The 18,221-nt window shown below is 38.9% G+C and overlaps 1 protein-coding gene across 7 annotated transcripts in view; it reads left to right on the top strand.

Annotated features, from left to right (window-relative positions):
• Positions 1 to 18,221, top strand: part of Eya4 (EYA transcriptional coactivator and phosphatase 4) — a 237,307-nt gene that overhangs the window by 176,328 nt on the left and 42,758 nt on the right. For 4 of the 7 annotated variants that reach the window (XM_021221739.2, XM_021221740.2, XM_029533097.1 and 1 more), the window contains 6 exons: positions 3,374 to 3,466; positions 7,686 to 7,752; positions 9,196 to 9,338; positions 9,455 to 9,598; positions 10,614 to 10,693; positions 14,412 to 14,577. In XM_021221739.2, the coding sequence (XP_021077398.1) occupies positions 3,374 to 3,466; positions 7,686 to 7,752; positions 9,196 to 9,338; positions 9,455 to 9,598; positions 10,614 to 10,693; positions 14,412 to 14,577 (693 nt within the window). The remainder of the gene's footprint in view (positions 1 to 3,373; positions 3,467 to 7,685; positions 7,753 to 9,195; positions 9,339 to 9,454; positions 9,599 to 10,613; positions 10,694 to 14,411; positions 14,578 to 18,221) is intronic. The other 3 variants (XM_021221741.2, XM_029533100.1, XM_029533098.1) reach the window with 1 other exon arrangement.

The raw sequence follows: 18,221 nt of genomic DNA, 5'->3' as shown, positions 1-18,221 counted from the left end.
AGAAAGAAAGAAAGAAAGAAAGAAAGAAAGAAAGAAAGAAGAAAGAAAGAAAAAGAAAGAAAGAGAAAGAAAGAAAGAGAAAGAAAAGAAAGGAAATATGCAGAAACAAAAGCAAGGCAGAAAAAATGTGAACATAAACCACGTATGTTTGGAAGCCCAGTGGATATGATGTCCATTACAAAGGATTACTTGTAATTTGGTGTAATGTATATTTTCTGCTACTTAACATATTTTATAATATTAGAAGTAGTCTGATAACCTTTTTCTAATGTTTATGAGAATTTTAATGATATAAAAGTATTGATTTATCTTTTTGAGTTTTCCACCATTGAGAAAGATTGGAATAGTTATTAGCAAATTGCCCATTCTTCAAGTAATAATAACAAAATAACTTAATACTTTCTGAGGCACGCAAGTGATTTGCCAATGACCATATAATGTAAAAATAATTTACCTGTTGGAAAAAGATAATCAATTTTTTTCTACTATCCAAGAATTAACCAGGCTTAGCTCTGCTTAGCTCCCGTGGACTAGATTCCACATTGTTATAACCATAGACGTTGCCCGTTTCTGCTTTACACTACCCTTGCCTGCAAAGAAAAAGGAATTTGACATTAATGTACTTATTCTTCCTTCAAATGTTAGTATCAGTTTTGTTACCTTGTCATTTTAAAATCCACTCATGTTAGGACACTAGGAACCTCTTAGTATTCTGCGTTCCTTCACATTCTCTCCAGGAGATGGTTTTCCTCAGTAAAATAAGCCACTTTTGTCCTGAATACAGACTTTTTAAATTAATGAAAGATGTGACCAGAATTATGAATGGGACCAAACCTCTCTTCCTCTTCTTCAATCTCCTTTTGACCGCCTGAAGCTTTCAAATTCAGGAAATTATAATCAAAACCAATGCTGAGTGATGCCTAAGTCAACTCTTGAGGTTTGTATCCATAGTAACAACACTAATCACCATCAACGTGTCAGGCTTCCAGACCAGCTTTGACAAACTCAGCTCACCTTCTGCACCCCTTGTCTCACAAGGAGACATCTTAGTAGAGGTATGATAAATCTCTGTTACAATACTGTTTATAGACATAGACTTGTTTGAATGAGAACTTAGCCATGCTACTATTTTGGAATAGTAATGGAATAGGAATATTTTGGAATAGGAATTTGGAAGCTCTAAGATGTCTCTTGTGCTCATGTTGCAGAAGTCTTTGGGCTACGCTTTTGTCATAGGTGTCAGAAGAAGTAAGATGCAGACTTTGAATGAGAGATTCACCCTTCTACATCATCCTCTGTGTTATCATTATGCGGGTAGGAAGTAATCCCAATTAGCAGGCAATACAGCGTAAAGAGCAGATCCTGCAATTCACCAGCTGGTATCAAACTCAAGCTCTTAGCAGCAATATGATCAGGGCAAGAGATTTTGTGCTTCATGCTTCAGTCTGTCATTTGAAAGAGATGGTAATAGCCTCACCTAACTGCTGTGGGAGTAAATGAATTTGTCATTTATATGGCTTATGTCCATTCACCTGGATTGCCTAGTCTGTGATAGGCACATTTGGAATGTGTGCTAATGCATCAACAATGCTGGTTTCCATTGTGTTTTAAAACAATAGTCCATGGGGAAAACATGCATAGCATAGTCTGGTAGCATATCCCAGTATTTTATAGCTGTTTATTATAGTGAAGTATTTTCAATTACTGTAAAGGAAATCACATTTTTGTTATACTCAGAGCTACTATATGGATATGACAACTTCACACTGGCACACAGATCATAAATGCCAAGTATAAAGAACCAACAAAATTCCAATCAAACTTTGTTGAATGTACATGTTCTAAAACTTAGTCATGTCTGATGCATAATAAATAACTTCGTAATAGTAAGTAGTTTTTGCAGTGGTAAATGAAGATCGGGTATATTGGTTATATTATGAAGACAAATTACTGAATGTAGTAACTACAGATCCATTATTCACTATTATGCAGATGGCTAGACTAAACAGATTATTGTTACTATTTTTTTTAAAAAAGAGACAAACCTTAAATTTCCCTTCTCCAAAAATAAGTAATTCTTAGGTGTGTGCGTGTTTGTGTATCTCTGTGTGTGTATGTGTGTGTTTAACTTCCTGCATTCAATCTTTTTGGTCTCTGAATCTCCTACCAATTCATGTTATTATTCCCTTGTATATACTAAAGCTAGACCTCAGTGAGGGTTTGGCTGAATTTGCTACAGAAGGGTGTAACATCACTGCATGCTTCCCGTTAGCCAGCCGCTTCTCTAATGGGGTCATGTTTCTCCCTTGCTTGATTGGTGGGTGCTGGATGAGCCCACTAGTCTTTTGTACCACACTGACTCATGGTTGGCTAGTATTAAATTCTCTCCTCTAGTGGTCTGCTTGCTTCTAAGTTACTTAACTGCACCAGCCCACTTAACAGCCAGGGCACATGGAATGCGTCAAGTAGAAAATAACTTAGTTTATTTCCTGACTGCTATGATATATACATGTGGTAGGATTTTTTTTTTTCAACAAAGGGAAAATATGGTGTGACCAAATTAGTGGAGGCTGTGTCATTGCATGCGATAATGATGACAGTGTGTGCCAGCCCGCTTCAGTGCCAAGGGAGGAGTTTGTCAAAATTACGTATGGTAGGCATTTTATGGAGAAACTTGTGATGCTGTAGACGTCCTCTCTCATTCAGTACCGATCTCAGCATCGTCGAAAGAAAATGTTATGCTGTTAAATAGAAAGTACCTTTCACTTTCAGAACTTCTTTTGGTGTTTTTCTTTGTTTGTTTTATCAGAATATTTACTGAGGGCCTTGTCTTTCACTTATGGTGGGAATAGGCTCAGGGTTTCATGGATTTGCTTATGCCTCCATTGAACCCTCATGCAGTTCTCTCTACACATTTTATTTGCTCTGGAAGATTAAAAACCTATGGTTTGTCCATACCTCTGCGATTACTTGAGTTGCGTGGTGAGAACCCTGACTTCCCTTCTGTCTGTTAGTGTGTGCAAGTGTGCTTAAGAGAGTTTTCTAAAACTTCAAATCCAAGTGCTGCTGGTTCACGTTTGAAGGCTCGCAGCCTTTAAAAGGCCAGACTCTCAGAACCAGCCCAGCCAGAGGATTTTTTTTTTAGAATAAATCCTCTATAAATGCATGCCCACTTAGAAGCTAAATTAACATTGCTTTTCCTCCGTTCACTTCTCAAGTTTTCTATTGCATGCCCATGACAGCGACAAAAAAAAAAAAAAAAAAAAAAAAAATTAAATTAAATTAAAAAATAAAAAATAAAAAATAAAGTAGCAGCCAGGGCCTTTGCTGTGGATTAGAAGTAACACTCACCTGTACTTACTCTTCTGCATAGTGTCTCTTCTTGCAGTCAAAACAGAGCCCTTGCACAGCAGTGAGTCCACTACCACGACTGGAGATGGAGCGCTTGACACTTTTACTGGGTCAGGTAAAGCCTTTAGCTTGTGTCTCTGTGTCCACGTTGGGGTCCCTACACATCCTCCTGCTTGAGAGCAGCACAGCCTCCAAGCTGTAAGAGTTTTCACTGTTAGAAGGTCCGCCAGAAACCCACCTTCCCGAAGAACTAATTATCTTAAAATTACGTGTATTTCGAAATGGTGTTTGGATCCCTTTTGCCAACCCTTCAGCTGCCCGGTAAAATAATCCCACGATGTTCTCATTAGCCCAGCCAGCTCTCTTCATTATTTTATACACTGCTTGATCAATTTAATAATTAGGTCCATAATAGCTAACTTTGTTCCTTCAACTTGCCCGTTTAAATTACATTAAAAACTGCCTTCTGTCTACCCTTCTAGATGTAAAACTATCCATTTGATTCCTTCTAAATAACCTTGTTTCCTCTCTGGGTTTAAGAAAGTTCTCCTGTGTAGGCAGCTGAAAGACAAGTATTAAAGGTTAATGGGTTTCTGGAGAACACATGCTGGTTACATTAGAACCCAGCCTGGGATAGTGGTCCTGCGCTTCAAAGAGAACAATAGTATGTCTTTAAACATCAATCCTTTTCAAATATAAATACCTGATAACTCCCAGCTGGGTATAAAGAGTACAAATTAAGTTGACTTAAAGGCTCTTTTAAAATCACTATTCTGTATCGCTTATTATCTAATGAATAAAATTTTGGAAACCCAAGAAGGAATGTGTATATCACATAGATAAACATGAAACCCAGAAAAGTGTTATGACAGTTAAGTCTTGGTTCTGCAGCTCTGCTTTAATATATTTTATGTTTATTCATGTTCTCATGTGCAAGGACTTTATGTGGGTGTGCTTTCTGCAGAAAGACTTGAGGGATGCCTTGAGTCTAATGGCATGTTATGAAACATATTTCACTTTTATGGAGACAGATGATCCAGCTTTATTCATTCACACCAATTGGAGCAGTTGTTCTATGTGCATACAAATACTAGTACTCTAGACAGAACTCAATCCTAGTGGGCCAGCCTGGCATAAGGACACATGGGAGAGGATGAGCATTACTCTCAGTCAGCCCCCTGCCTCACAGGAGAAGCACAGGCACAAGCATAGTTCATACTCGGTGGTGCTTGCTAACCAGAACTACTGTGAGTTTTCTACAAAGTAAATGTAGGCAAATCGTTTGGGGTGGGAAAGGGTATTAGATTATGAAGCAGTTGCTACCGTTCTTCAAGAATATTCATGTCCTTTGAAAGATGAGCTGCCAATGCACAGAGTGTAACTTCAGAACTTTGCAGTCTATTTTACAAATAAGAATACGAAAGTCCTCAAAGACAGCCAGAGTGGTTTGACCACATGGTCAAGCAGAGACCAGTCTAGAACCATGTGCTGACAATCAGGCCCTGACTGTGGGATTGCACTGGAAACTGTGACAGCCAAGAACGAATGAGTGTAAGTACTCTTTCTGCTTGTCCTGCACAGCACCTCTAAAGACACTTTCTTCGTTTTCTGCTAAGAGCTCTCTAGGGCTCCATGGTCTAACTCAAGGAGCTACTTCTAATACATGATTATTTCGTTTCAGTAAATTAAAATTTACTGAAATAAAACAAGTACGTTTCTGGTTAAACCAACCACTTTCCAGTTATGTAGTTCCTGCCCATGACTGGTGGCTACCTGAGTGGAAACTCAGATGCAAAATACCCCTAACACTATGGAGAGTCTACCGGACGGATGGCAGAGGGCCAGAATGGACCTTCTCTGCAAACAGTGATTCTGCGGTCACTGCAGGCTGCAGTGTGAGACACTCAACAGAGTTCTGCATGTAGTCCATCAGTAGTACCCTGGCTGTGGTACTGCAAAACATCCCCTACCGGGCTAAATATACCCCGCTGCTTCTCTTCTCCCTGAGAAGCACTAAGTTAAAAACAAAATAATGGTAAAGGAGTGAGAGGTTTAACATTTCTTGATCCTGTCCTGTGAGAAACTGGTAATAGGCATTCATTATGAGTTACAAAATCAATTCTCAAGACAGTCCAAAGGTACCAGCATGGTTTCCCCCTGTTGGGAGAAGTGATCAAGCACAATAAGAGTAATGAGTCCAGTGCTTTGAGGGCTGTGTGAGTCACTGTGAAGTGGCGAAGCATGGCCCAACAGTTTCCAGACTTTCCCAAAGCCATCTGCAGATCTTCCTGGAGAGACAGCTTCTACAGGGACCAACATAACAAACAACTGTGTTGTTGCCTACCATATCTAGACAGTTATGAATTTGAATAAAAAATGATGAGATTTAGTAAAGAACTTTTAGCCCTTTCATAGTCAGCTCAGTTTTCTAAGCCAAAGGTTTTGTCTTCTAACCTGTTTTACAGGTATTAATATCAAGTCCCAAAGGTCAATCAAGCCGTTAGTGTTTGGGGTACATTATCCTCTAAATTCATTCATTGAAGGGAATATGTGTTCTATATGTTCGGAATGGTGTTCAGGTCTGTGGGTCTTTCTGGAATATAGAATTCATCTTTGTCTGATTTAATGAAAGATGCTATAAGTTAATATTTCTCATTATTTTGTCTTATTTGAAATCCCTTTAATTTTTCAATCTTGAAGATAGCCCATCATTATGGAAAGCTCAAATTTTGATTATCCCAACAGGGACTCCTATCAAAAATCAGAAAAGATTGAAATTAAGCTTTTCTTAACCCAGTTTCTATTAGAATATTCATTATTGTGGAAATTAGAATAATGTAAATTTAGTTTCTATGGAACATAGCACAAGGCTCTATTCTCATTTATTTGATTTCAAGTTGTTTGTTTTTTTTAATTCTTTTTTGGTTCTGGAGAATGTAAGTGAAGGATAATGTTTTATTTCCAAATATATAGAGAGAATTCACCTAAATCCAGTTCCCCAAATCTTTAGAATGTAACACCCTTATGGTCACAGTTCCATGACTCTCAAAACTGATTCACAGTATTAGGGAGTGTGTGCTTGCTGTACACTGTTGCTGTGAAAATTAAAGTTTTATTTTTCCATTCTACACTTACCAGCCAAGCAGCAGGTTAAGCATACTTAAGACAGACGCACAGCATGTTGAGCACACTGCACACATGTCTGTGAAGCTCACAGGGGCACTTGCTAGCAGTTGGACATGGGAACATATCATGTTGCATGAACCAGCCAGCAACCTAAACCTATTTGTCACTTCTTGCCGTTCTAAACGTTTAGCTCAACCGTTCATAGGAACAACTCAGAAAGGGTGTAGCGCTTTGAACTTTAACTATGATTGATTAGACTAAACTCATGCCAGCGCTGTGTTGTGTACTACTTTAATCTTTTTGAAACGTGAATGAACAGCAGATGGCCTAATAAAGACACTCTGTGTGCTTGCCCAGTACCGACTGGCTGAAGGAACTGGCTCAACACATTAGAATCCATGTATGTGCAGTACATCAGTCTTAGTCAAGGCAGATGGCTAAAGGAGGGAAAGACTTCCAAAATTTGGATACATTCCACAGCGGGGTACATATTTGAATGAAATATTGAAATAACCTGACTTTCCCTTTTAAGGTCTTCTCCACAAAGCATCATCTTTGATGGTTCAAAACGGACTTGAAGAAATAATTGGTACAACATTTTACATTGCTCAAAGCAAGGCAGCTTATCTATAGCCCATGCTGCCTGTGCACATTCCTACTACTAAAATATTTTGACTGTACATTTTTAAGCACCCACCTGATTGATGGGCCAGGAGAAATTGGAAACAGTAGCATTTTACAATCAGGAGATGCAAGTTTGAAACCTGAATCTCTTAACAATTATTTTTATTTTAGTTAGAATAAATATGGAGTCAGTATATCAGTATCGTATTTAGGTTTAAGGTATAAGGTTTAAGGTATAAAACATTGACTTTTATGCCACTAAAGTTTACTGTGTAATGAAAGTCGTTTGCCAATAAGCTATCAGTACAGAAGAGCGTAGCGGGGACCTGAGAAAACCGGAAGGTTTGTCAGTGTTTGTGGGAGGAACGGACACTTCAAACTCTTGCATCAAAACTTAAAACACTCCAAAAGGAAAATGGTGTCTAATCAACTGCTTCTGCTTGAAATGAGTTTGAGAAAGACATGAACTTTAAGTTTAAGATAAACTGTGTTTAATCTGCAGTTTTCCTAAGTAGGCTGCGCACTCTGTGATGAGGATGTGTTCATGGAGCGCTGCTCTGTGTGCTGTCGTTTGTGTCTTATAGTAATAACAAGCAGCGGCTATAGCCCCAGATCGGCACATCAATACTCGGCACAGCTGTACCCCTCCAAGTAAGTGCCCAGCGCGTCCAGTTTGGCTGGAGAGATTTTTTTTTTTTTTTTTTTTGGAAATTACATGTGCTAATTTTATATTCATATATGAGAACTTTAAATTGGAAAGATGTATGCATGTAACTATTAAATCTGGACAGATGCATGCGATTAGATGTGATAGATTAGATTAGATGTGAAAGAGTATATTTTACTAGAATTGGAAACATCCAGTTGTCTTGGAAATTCCTATCGTCCTTGATGTTCTCTTGCTCTGAGGAAAACAAGAAGCATGTAGACAGATAAAGCTTCAAAATTCTCCACACCAGGACACTTGGATATTGTTTTAGAATTCAAACATATGGTGTTTTCAACTGTACAAGGTTTTTGCTTTAAATCTTTAGTATGTAATGATTTTTGTATGCTATCTTGAAAATAAGTAAGAATCTATATGTAATGCTAATTACAAGAATAATAGATGTAACTTAACATGAATTTGAGCATTTAAATGAATATGCACTGAATTTGGATTTTAAAATAACTTTATCCTCTATTTTTAAGGAAAATTCAAGAAACAATGATCAGAAGAAAATATAGAGATCATACTTTAAACAAACACCAGTCCAGTGCCTTAGTAAAATATTTTCTAGAATTCCAAGTTACAACAAACACACTTTTGAGAATTTGCTGTGTTATTTTTAAAACTAGCATATCATCTGTTTCGAGGACAGGGAAAATAGGTCGAATTCCAGTTTAGCGAATACTGGAGTTAATGGACGTATATCTGAACTTGTTTGTTTAGCGATATATGAAGATTCAAGTTTTCCTATGCATGCACATTAAAATATAATAAGTTAGGTCCCTCTACAACCAGGATATCTTAAGTAGAGGCTAAGGACTGGATTCCAAGGAACATGGACAGAATGGCCCAATGAAAAGAACCGCATTCCATTTCTTTACAAGAAGACACTTCCCTTCCTTTTCTCAGATTTCCAACTTAGAGTAGTGAATTCTTAGAAGGGTCGCTAAGTAGACTTTTGTAATTAACCTATATCCCCGGGACACCTGTGCTAAGTGTGGATATACTGTGAGTACACTCATTAGCTGGCTCCAACCATTCTTCCCCAAGTGTGTACTAAAGGAGTTAGTACAGATGTGAATTTAAAAATGCAGACCCAGAGAAAACTAAATATGTCGTCTGAATCCAATTGCTTACTTTAGAGATGAGATGTAGCCTCCAAACCTTTATATTATCTGTTTAGGGTTACAGACTGGCTGACATCAAAACCTAGGGCTCCTTTAAAAAAATATATTCATTTTTTTTCAACTTTTATTCATTCCTGACAAGCTGGGGATAAGGAGTGGAATTACTTCCTGGGTTTTATAGGATTTCACTGAAGCTGAGCTGTCTGAATTGATATGCAGTCTTTGTTGCCACAGTAATGCTATTTTTCTGATATTTAGGCCCTATCCACACATTCTTTCTACACCAGCAGCTCAAACAATGTCGGCCTATGCGGGCCAGACTCAGTATTCTGGGATGCAGCAGCCGGCCGTCTACACAGCCTACTCGCAGACAGGGCAGCCCTACAGCCTGCCTGCCTACGGTAGGTCACATCAGCAATCTTCTGTTGGCTGGTAGCTTTCCACGCTAGTGCAAGGCCCAGCCCCAAGGGCCGTTGTCTCACTAACCAAGTGGTTTTCCTGTGTGTTTTCTAAGCAGATCTTGGTGTGATGTTGCCAGCCATCAAGACGGAAAGTGGGCTTTCCCAAACTCAGTCCCCGTTACAGAGTGGCTGCCTGAGCTACAGCCCTGGGTTTTCTACCCCACAGCCAGGCCAAACACCTTACTCTTACCAAATGCCAGGTAAGTGGCCAGCCATAAAACATGTTCCTAGGGGGGCAAAAATCATAAAATGGATTCCTTAATGTGACTCTGTGACTTCAGACTCAGGTGAGTCACAAAGACAGTATTCAGTCTCTCACCACAGCTCATAAGATAACCAGGCAGAAGCAGCTTCAAACAGCTGGATGCAGGTGGGGAAAGGGGACTCATATGGAATGCAAAGATTTCAGGTTAAGCTCAGGCAGGAAATGAAGAGCAAGCGAAGCAACCGAGAGCGCCCTGGCAGGCATGACAGCCAGAAGCCAGAGGTCCTTCTAAGCAAATGCTCTGAAATGACTCTGAGAGCCCGCTGGGAAGGCAGCTTTTCAGGTTCCTTGACTGCTGTCAGGAGGGGGCTAGAAAGGAGCGGAGCGCATCTTCTTTCAAATCTCTCACATTTCAAAGTTCAGTAGCCAAAACAAACTCAAGTAGTATCTCTCTCGCTGATTCTGTACAGAGATATATTTTTCATCATATCACAAAAATTATTGATTAAATATAAACTTTATTTTCTAATTTATAATATATGTAATTTAGTACCTATTTCCTGAGTGGGGGTTGTTACTTTGACATGTATTTTAATATGGTATTTAATGTAGAAGTCAGGATACGTGTTTATGTGTCCTCAAACTTTCGTTAATTTATTTGCAGTGAATACATTCAAAACCCAATCTTGTACGTTATTCTCAGTCATTGAGCAATAGAGTATCAGCACTGATTTCTTCAGTTGCCTGGCAGCCGCTGGCCAGCATCTCCACCCTTCACCCTCTTCACCCAGACTCTGCCGCCCATCCTTGTCCCCTCCACCTCGCTGAGATCCCCTTGCCTGCATTCTTCACAAGAAGGAGCTCTGCGGGTTATGCTTCTTTCTGTGCTAAGCTTACTTCACTTAGCACGGTGTCCTCGTCCATCACACACCTACAAGTGACCAGGTTTCAGTCCCTCTTACAGCCGAATGGATGCGGAAACCATTAAACTGCATTTTGTCTCTCCCCAGGTTCCAGCTTTGCACCATCTTCTACTATTTATGCAAATAATTCCGTTTCTAATTCAACAAACTTCAGCAGCTCACAGCAGGTACAGTAGTTTTACATCTTTTAACTTTTCTGTTGAAGATTTTAGGTTTCTTCAATTTATAATTTATAGATATTTATAATTTTTAGTTGCCGTAATCCCTTATTTAACTTTATGCAGAGTTTGAAGGACGCTGTCTCTTCCCATTTTGCCGCTAGCCCTTCCCATGAGCACTTGTTCTTGCTGTTTCTCTTTAATTTGGGATGTATAGATTATTTCAGGGTTGATCACTTGATATTGGATGCAGTTAGGAAGCTCTTCCCTGGAGAAGACTATAGGAGGAACTTTTTAAAAATATAACTTTATTAATTCTCTATGAATGTCATGCAAGTATATTACGAACTTAAATAGTTCGTTTTGGTTACCTTATAAGCATACATGATCGGAAAATTAGGCTCTTTATTTAAAACTAAAATAACAATTCATCAGAGTAAAAAAATTACCTATTCCAAATTATTAGGTATTTGTTCTTGTTGACTATAAAGGTTTGCCCATTAAACACCCAAACTCTAGACATTTTAATCATCTATCAGGATTATAGGATATATTTCATGCTTTTTACCTTAAGCTATAGTACATGTAGTTTTATTTCCCTTGATTGAAATTGCTTATGGAATATAGCATTACTTGATACATTAAAATAGAACAAATCATGAGATTGTAGGGCATACTCTAAGACAGAATCCAACAGAAGCAGTGATTGAATGAAAGTCTGCAGAACTTTAATTGGACTTTAATTTTTGTCATTTAGATATATATTTCTTTTAATAACTCTATGATTGCCACCTCCCCAACAGCTCTACTTTTCTCTCTGGTCACGGAGCCTCCAGTAGCACTTAACTCTTCTCATCATGTTTTATTAATGTTTTCATGAATTCTAAAATATAAGATGCTAGAAGTACATTGGGATAAGAGTAAATGTTCCTACATGAGCGTTCTGGAATGCAGATGGATCATGATTATGTTGACACTTAAGAACTGTGTCCTTGATTCCTGATTCTCAACCATGTTTAGAATGGCTGAGACTGAAGGGAAGTTGACTTCTAGATAAACAATATGCTTTTATTTTAATACAGTTACTGTGCTTTTATACATTTTGAAAATGTAAGTTATTTCACAAATGCTTTCTCTTTAGATTTAATAAAAGAATTATATTATTGCCTTCTTGTAGTTTTAGTAACATAACAAAGGGGCCAAAGTATTATTTAAAATATTTGAAAGATATAAAGTATATAATTTGGCATTAATTTAAAAGTATCTTATAGCACTGTACTTTCTGCAAAACAAAACAAAACTAGTGATTTCTGCTAGCTTTATTTTATGTATTAATACAGCAGACATTTATCGAGCATTTGATATACATCATATTTTGACTAGCCTTTGAAGTTCAAAACTAGTCAAGACTTTGTTTACTGTTCTCTCAAAATGTATAGTCTTCCTGAAGAAACAGACAATATACAACACAGACAAAAGGTAGACCAGATGGCTATAATCACTGAGCAATACTTTTGACAGAAGGCAGTATAAATGAAATGCTACTGTCCCTGGGAAGATACAAGGAATATATATATATATATATATATATATATATATATATATATATATATATATGACAAGAAACCTTTATAAAGTTTCCATCACAAATAGATCAAATTCTGCTTGAGAATGAACAGTGGATCTATAGAGACGATACCTGTTTTTGAGATGGAGGTTGAGTGCCAATTTATCACTTAAAATACCATATAAACACAGAAATTCTGTACACTTGGGACCTGAGGATAGTGGATAAGCTTCACTCCCACCTCATGGGACTTTCAGTCTACAGAGAAAGTAGACAGCAGAAGAGCAGGGGGACAGAAGACCCTGCTAAAGTGTACATAGAAATCTACTGCACAGGGGGGCGCTGTGCAAGGCTTTCCTGTCAGAGCCATGAATGAGTCAGAATTCATTGGCATGAAGTCAGGAACAAGGACAGAAAGTTACAGGGAGATAAGGCAGCAAGGGTCAATGTGCTGTTGAACTGAAGGAAGTCTGGGGTCCAGGTCATCCTTGAGGTGACTGGAAAGAGACACCACAGAAGAAGGTAGACTAGATCCAGTTACATAGGTCCTGTAAGCTTTGTCATGGGAGAAGTAGACTAGGCCTGGTCACATGGGGTCTTGTAGGCTTCAGTATGAATTCTGACTGTAGTCTTGGACCACGGGAAAGATATCAATGCTTTGGAATAGGAGAATATCATATAATCTGTGCTTTGAGGCAATGTCTCCAAATGAAGTAAAAATGAAATAAGACAAATTAGAAAACACACACAACAGGAAATGGAGAATGCATAGATGAAGATGGTAAGAATAGAAATAAGAAAAGGGGGAACCTTAGAGATATATCTGGATACAAAAACTCTCACTTTACCCAGAAGCGGCTGGCAGATTTTCCTGGTGTGTACCATCCTTTGCTGGTGAGGCCAGGCAGACTGGCAGCACACGGAGCTAGATCTGACCTCTCAGGTTACAATTCCAGTCTAGAAACTCACAAGCTGTGTGACTGGGATGGAGATCACTTAAAGTTCTGTGACTTCATAGTTTCTAATATAAAATGATAATAATGATGCCAACAGACAAGGTTCTGAGAGGCAAGAGCGCCAGTCCATGCAAGCCCTTGGAGCAATGCCATGACCCAAAGCCAGACTTGCTGTTTGTCATTACTGTCTCTCTCTGAGAAAGAAGTCTTGCTAAAAACATTGTTCAAACATTGAAATTTTCTATTTAGTTAACAGAATGTGTTGTGGAACATCGGATCCTGAGATAAACAGGCTAATGGAATTCTAGTTTCCTGACATATTACTTAATGCTTCCTGGTAATACATGTATTTACTTATACAAAGAATTTTCTCTTTTGGGAATGACATCAAACAGGGATCTTTGTTCTTCAGAACTTATCACAATAGGGGCTCTTCCTCCTGACCAAGGATTTGTCACCACTGATAATATTTTTGGCTCAACCACACTAGATATATTAAACACCATTTATCACAAGCCGTTACTTATCATCTTAATACATAAAAGGCTATTGGAGGGTCATTTTATCATTTTAGGATTTTTTTTTAATAGAAAACAGGTCAGGGGAGTTGGTTCAATGGTTTCATTTTATCTGCAACAGAAAAGAAAAGCTAAATGTTTGTAAAAAACCTTACTGAAGACTTCAAGTCAAGTCACAGGTAGCTTGTGGTGGGTAGAACACCTGTTTATTTATTTTAAAATTGACTGCCACAAAGAATGAAAAAAAACAAGGCCTAGAAGAGGAGCAAAACTTAGAAAAGAAAATACACCTTGAAGTCCGTGTAGACGCCAAGAGGACACGAAGCTCCTCCTTGCTGGTAGTGTTGGGCAATGTGTAAGAATGGACTGGAATGGATATGAACTGACCACAGCTCCTCTCCCCATTCAGTGCACAATATGGGTGTCACAAAACCCTTCAGTCAGACTCACATTCTTGCATTAGACTTGGTTTGCAAATTTGTAGAGAAGTTAATCACTGCTGCATGTGTGCAGTGCCCAGAAGATAAACTCCAGTCATTAGCATCGTCAACTCCAAGCCATGAACTGGAGAGCAAATGAAACTGATCGATGATCATTTGGTTACCATGGCGATGATGCTAACTTTGCTCCCTTAGACTGTAATTAAGTGTTCTTCTGTACCCATGCACATCATTTATTTGTTTCAGGATTACCCATCCTACACAGCCTTTGGCCAAAACCAATATGCTCAGTATTACTCGGCATCAACCTATGGGGCATACATGACATCAAACAACACAGCTGACGGCACATCATCGTCAACCTCGACTTATCAGCTGCAGGAATCTCTCCAAGGACTGACTAGCCAACCAGGTACAGATCCTCACCCAGGTGAAATGCTTCTAAATGTCCTGTGCTATCTAATAATACGGAAGAGGATGACCAGAGCAGAGACGTGCCTGGGAACCACTAGACAATCATGCTTATGATTAATGAGTTTTAGGTGGCTGCATAAGACAGGGCTCCAGGGCATTTCAGAAATTCCCGGTTTAGTTATGAGACAGACAGGAGACTTTAACCTCAGAATGACTACGTGTATGAGACTATCAACACGGGTGAATGACTCTCTGGCCAGATCCATTATTTATCCCATGAAAAACTTGACAACAAAGAGCGTCTGTAACATCATCTCTCTTGAGTGTAACTGGGGGCATTTCCTTTTTGCATCAGAGACTGAGAAACACCTTTACCTTTTCAGTCATCAGTAACTCTAGCCAGTCAGCATCCATCGCCGCATTCCTAGGATTTGCAGGATCAGTGGTAGGAAGTTTAATATCTTTGTCTGGTCTGTGCATGTTTAAAGTCGATTGTGAAGTCTTTTTGTTGTTGTTGTTTTTATTGTTGCTTTTGTTTTTAATTTTGGGGGTTTTTGTTTTGTTTTGTTTCATTATCTGAACCCTGCTGTCCTCTTGTTAGAATTGTATTTGCTACCCAGTCTATGAAGCTCCAAAGCCTCCTTAATCAGCCTTCAATATCTTCTCCATCAAAATTCCAATCAAATAAACGGAAAATTAGAGAGATAACTAATTCTAAAATTATAAGAAAAAGTAAAGAAATTTAAATACATGGTATATTTTTTGAAAATAAGAGCAAAGTTTGAAGAACGGGGTTGCCTGATTGTAGAACTTGGTCCAGACAATAGTCATCACACATCCAGCGCACACATTCACAGAGCAGTGGAGGAGAGTGGAGAAGTTGGTCACAGACCCAGACACCCAGACATGCCTGAGAAATGACTGTCACAGTATGGTAATTGAAGCACTGGAGATCTAGGTACAAAAGAAGAAGCACAATTAATATTTTTATATTAGTATTATTTTTATATTAAAATTAGAGTAAATTATCATCATCCTTTGTGTAAAAATCTCCTAGAAGAAAAATATGTAGGAAGTCTTTGTGATCATGGGAAAGCAAATATTTTGGTGGGTATTATAAACAAATCTTAGAATTATAACTAAACTTTAAATTTTTTATAAAATTATAAAATTATGAATTTTATAAATAATTCTTAACAATAAATTGGGTTTAATAAATTCATTAATTTCTCACACACACACACACACACACACACACACACACACCACGCAGGCACACATGCGCGTGCAATTAATTGTCTTTGGATCATATGAATGCAGTACCTGCAGAGGCCAGAAGAGGGCGGTGGGTGCCCTGGGACTGGAACTTCAACTTGCAGTGAGCAACCCTGTGGGTGCTGGAAATTGACCTTGGCTCCTCTGGAAGAGCAGCCAACACTCCTAACTGCAGCACCATCTCTCTAGTCCCAGAATCGATGCTATATTATGAACACTAATGAGTTCAGTATATATATTCTCCCTTCAGGATTTTTTTGTTTGATTTTGCTTTTCAAGCACAATTCATACTTGTATACAACAATTATAGTAAATCATACCCCTTTGTGTAAAGATCTCCTACAAGAAAAATGTGAAGGGCGACTTCTTTTTTATCTAGTTTGGATATGGAGGAGTGCAGGGGAGAGGAAGGGGGAAAATAGAGAAATGTGATTAAAATACTCTAAATTATTCCTAGCAAGAATATTAAGACCAAGTCATCCAATTTCATCAATCAAGCAGTTATTTATTCCGCCTCTGTTTCACCCCAACTGGGTTCTAGAAAATGATAATGACTAAGGTCTCTGCCTAGCTCAGATCTGAATAAGAAAGCATAGAAGCAAATAAGAAAGACGTGAGAAGGGAAAACCTCAGCTACTTAGTGAGAGGTTAAGAGGCAAACCCTTTTAGATATAAGCTTTTCCCGCAGTAATCATCAAGAGACCCTGATGGCATGAACTGTGAAACGGGCACGCTGATTAATTTTGGGTTTGGGTTTGCAATACTGTGGTAAGCTGCCAACCATCATTTTTTGGTCGTTTCAGCTAAACATACGCAAGTGAAGTCCAGAAATATTAGATCGAGAATAACAAAACTTAAAAAGTAGTTTTAAACAACTCTTAGAACAAACTTGTTTAATGTTTTTCTATTTCACTTTTAAGTAATGCCTCTTACCATGGTTAATTTGTAAATTAAGTTTTATCACAGGCATGGATGTGTGGAAATCGCAGTATTAAGGGGTTTGGCCTCATGAATGCCTTCGAGGGTGTGTGCACTGTGCATTGTGGAGGTGCACTCTCTGTGGCTGAAGGGAGATGGTACACCATCTCTTTATCTCTTTGAAACGTTTTTTTTGTCATAACAATTATTCATTTGACTGTATGTGCTTATGTGTGTATGAGTGCATGCAGCGTACACATAGCCTACGCAGAGCACAAGCACAGCATACGTGTTGCACTCAGAAGACAGTTGTAGGAGTTGGTTCTCTCTTTCCACAGCATGGGTGTGGGAAATCAAACCCAGACCATCCGACTTGGCGGCAAGCCCGTCACCCACTGGGCTGACTCCCTGGTTCCACTATATGATTTCTAGCTTTGGGCCCAGCAAATGTATCATATGATGCAGTCTGTCCTTGCTGACCCTACATTACAGTTATGTTTTCCTCTTACATTTTCCCTTTTATGAATACACGGCTCATCTTGATTTCTTGATCCTTGTTTCTCTTAAATCTTCTGTTCAGGTTTTTCTCCATCCTCTGTCTGTCTGGTACCAAAGACAGGGCCAGTCCCAAGTGAGGCCGGTGAAACAAGCAGCTGGGGCTCCAACTCTGAGGAAATGCTCAATCCCAAAGTCTCCCACCGCTTTTCCCCGTGAGCCTCACTCATCCATCCCAGCCCTCCTCCCGCATCCCAAATCTACCTGCATCTTATTCCCAGCATGGTTTTCTCAAGAACGTGACCTTACCTGAGCACGTATGAGAATCCCTGTGTAGGGAGTAGTGGAGATGCTGTAGGGAACGGATGCTTGCCTCAGCCTCACAGAGACAGAACCATGGATGTGCTTACCATCTGCCTTAGAGACAGGGGCCAGGGAGCACAAGGTGGGCGTAGCTGAACTGATAAGACTCCAGTCCCCTAACTGAAGCGAGCGAACTCAGTATGCTGCGTGAAGTGTGGAGCTTTATTTCAAGTTTGATTTCATTCAAATTTCCGTTCAATCACAACAATGTTTCTCCCTAAGGGAGTTTTCATTGCCAATACTCAGAATCTCTCTTTCATTAGTGTTAGCACTCAGGAGGCAGAGGCAGGAGGATTTCTGAGTTGGAGGCCAGCCTGGTCTGCAAAGTGAGTTCCAGGACAGCCAGGGTTACACAGAGAAACCCTGTCTTGAAAAACCACCCACACACACCCACACACACCCACACACAAAGAAAGAAAGAAAAAGAAAGAAAGAAAGAAAGAAAGAAAGAAAGAAAGAGAGAAAAGAAAGAAAGAGAAAGAAAGAAAGAAAGAAAGAAAGAAAGAAAGAAAGAAAGAAAGAAAGAAAGAGAGAAAAGAAAGAGAAAGAAAGAAAGAAAGAAGAAAAGGAAAGAAAGAAAGAAAGAAAGAA

This window comes from Mus pahari, chromosome 21 (genome assembly GCF_900095145.1).
Source record: "Mus pahari chromosome 21, PAHARI_EIJ_v1.1, whole genome shotgun sequence".
In the NCBI taxonomy this organism is placed as follows: Eukaryota; Metazoa; Chordata; class Mammalia; order Rodentia; family Muridae; genus Mus; species Mus pahari.
The sequence above is the reverse complement of the archived record's forward strand: the minus strand, read 5'-3'. Positions and strand labels throughout refer to the sequence as shown.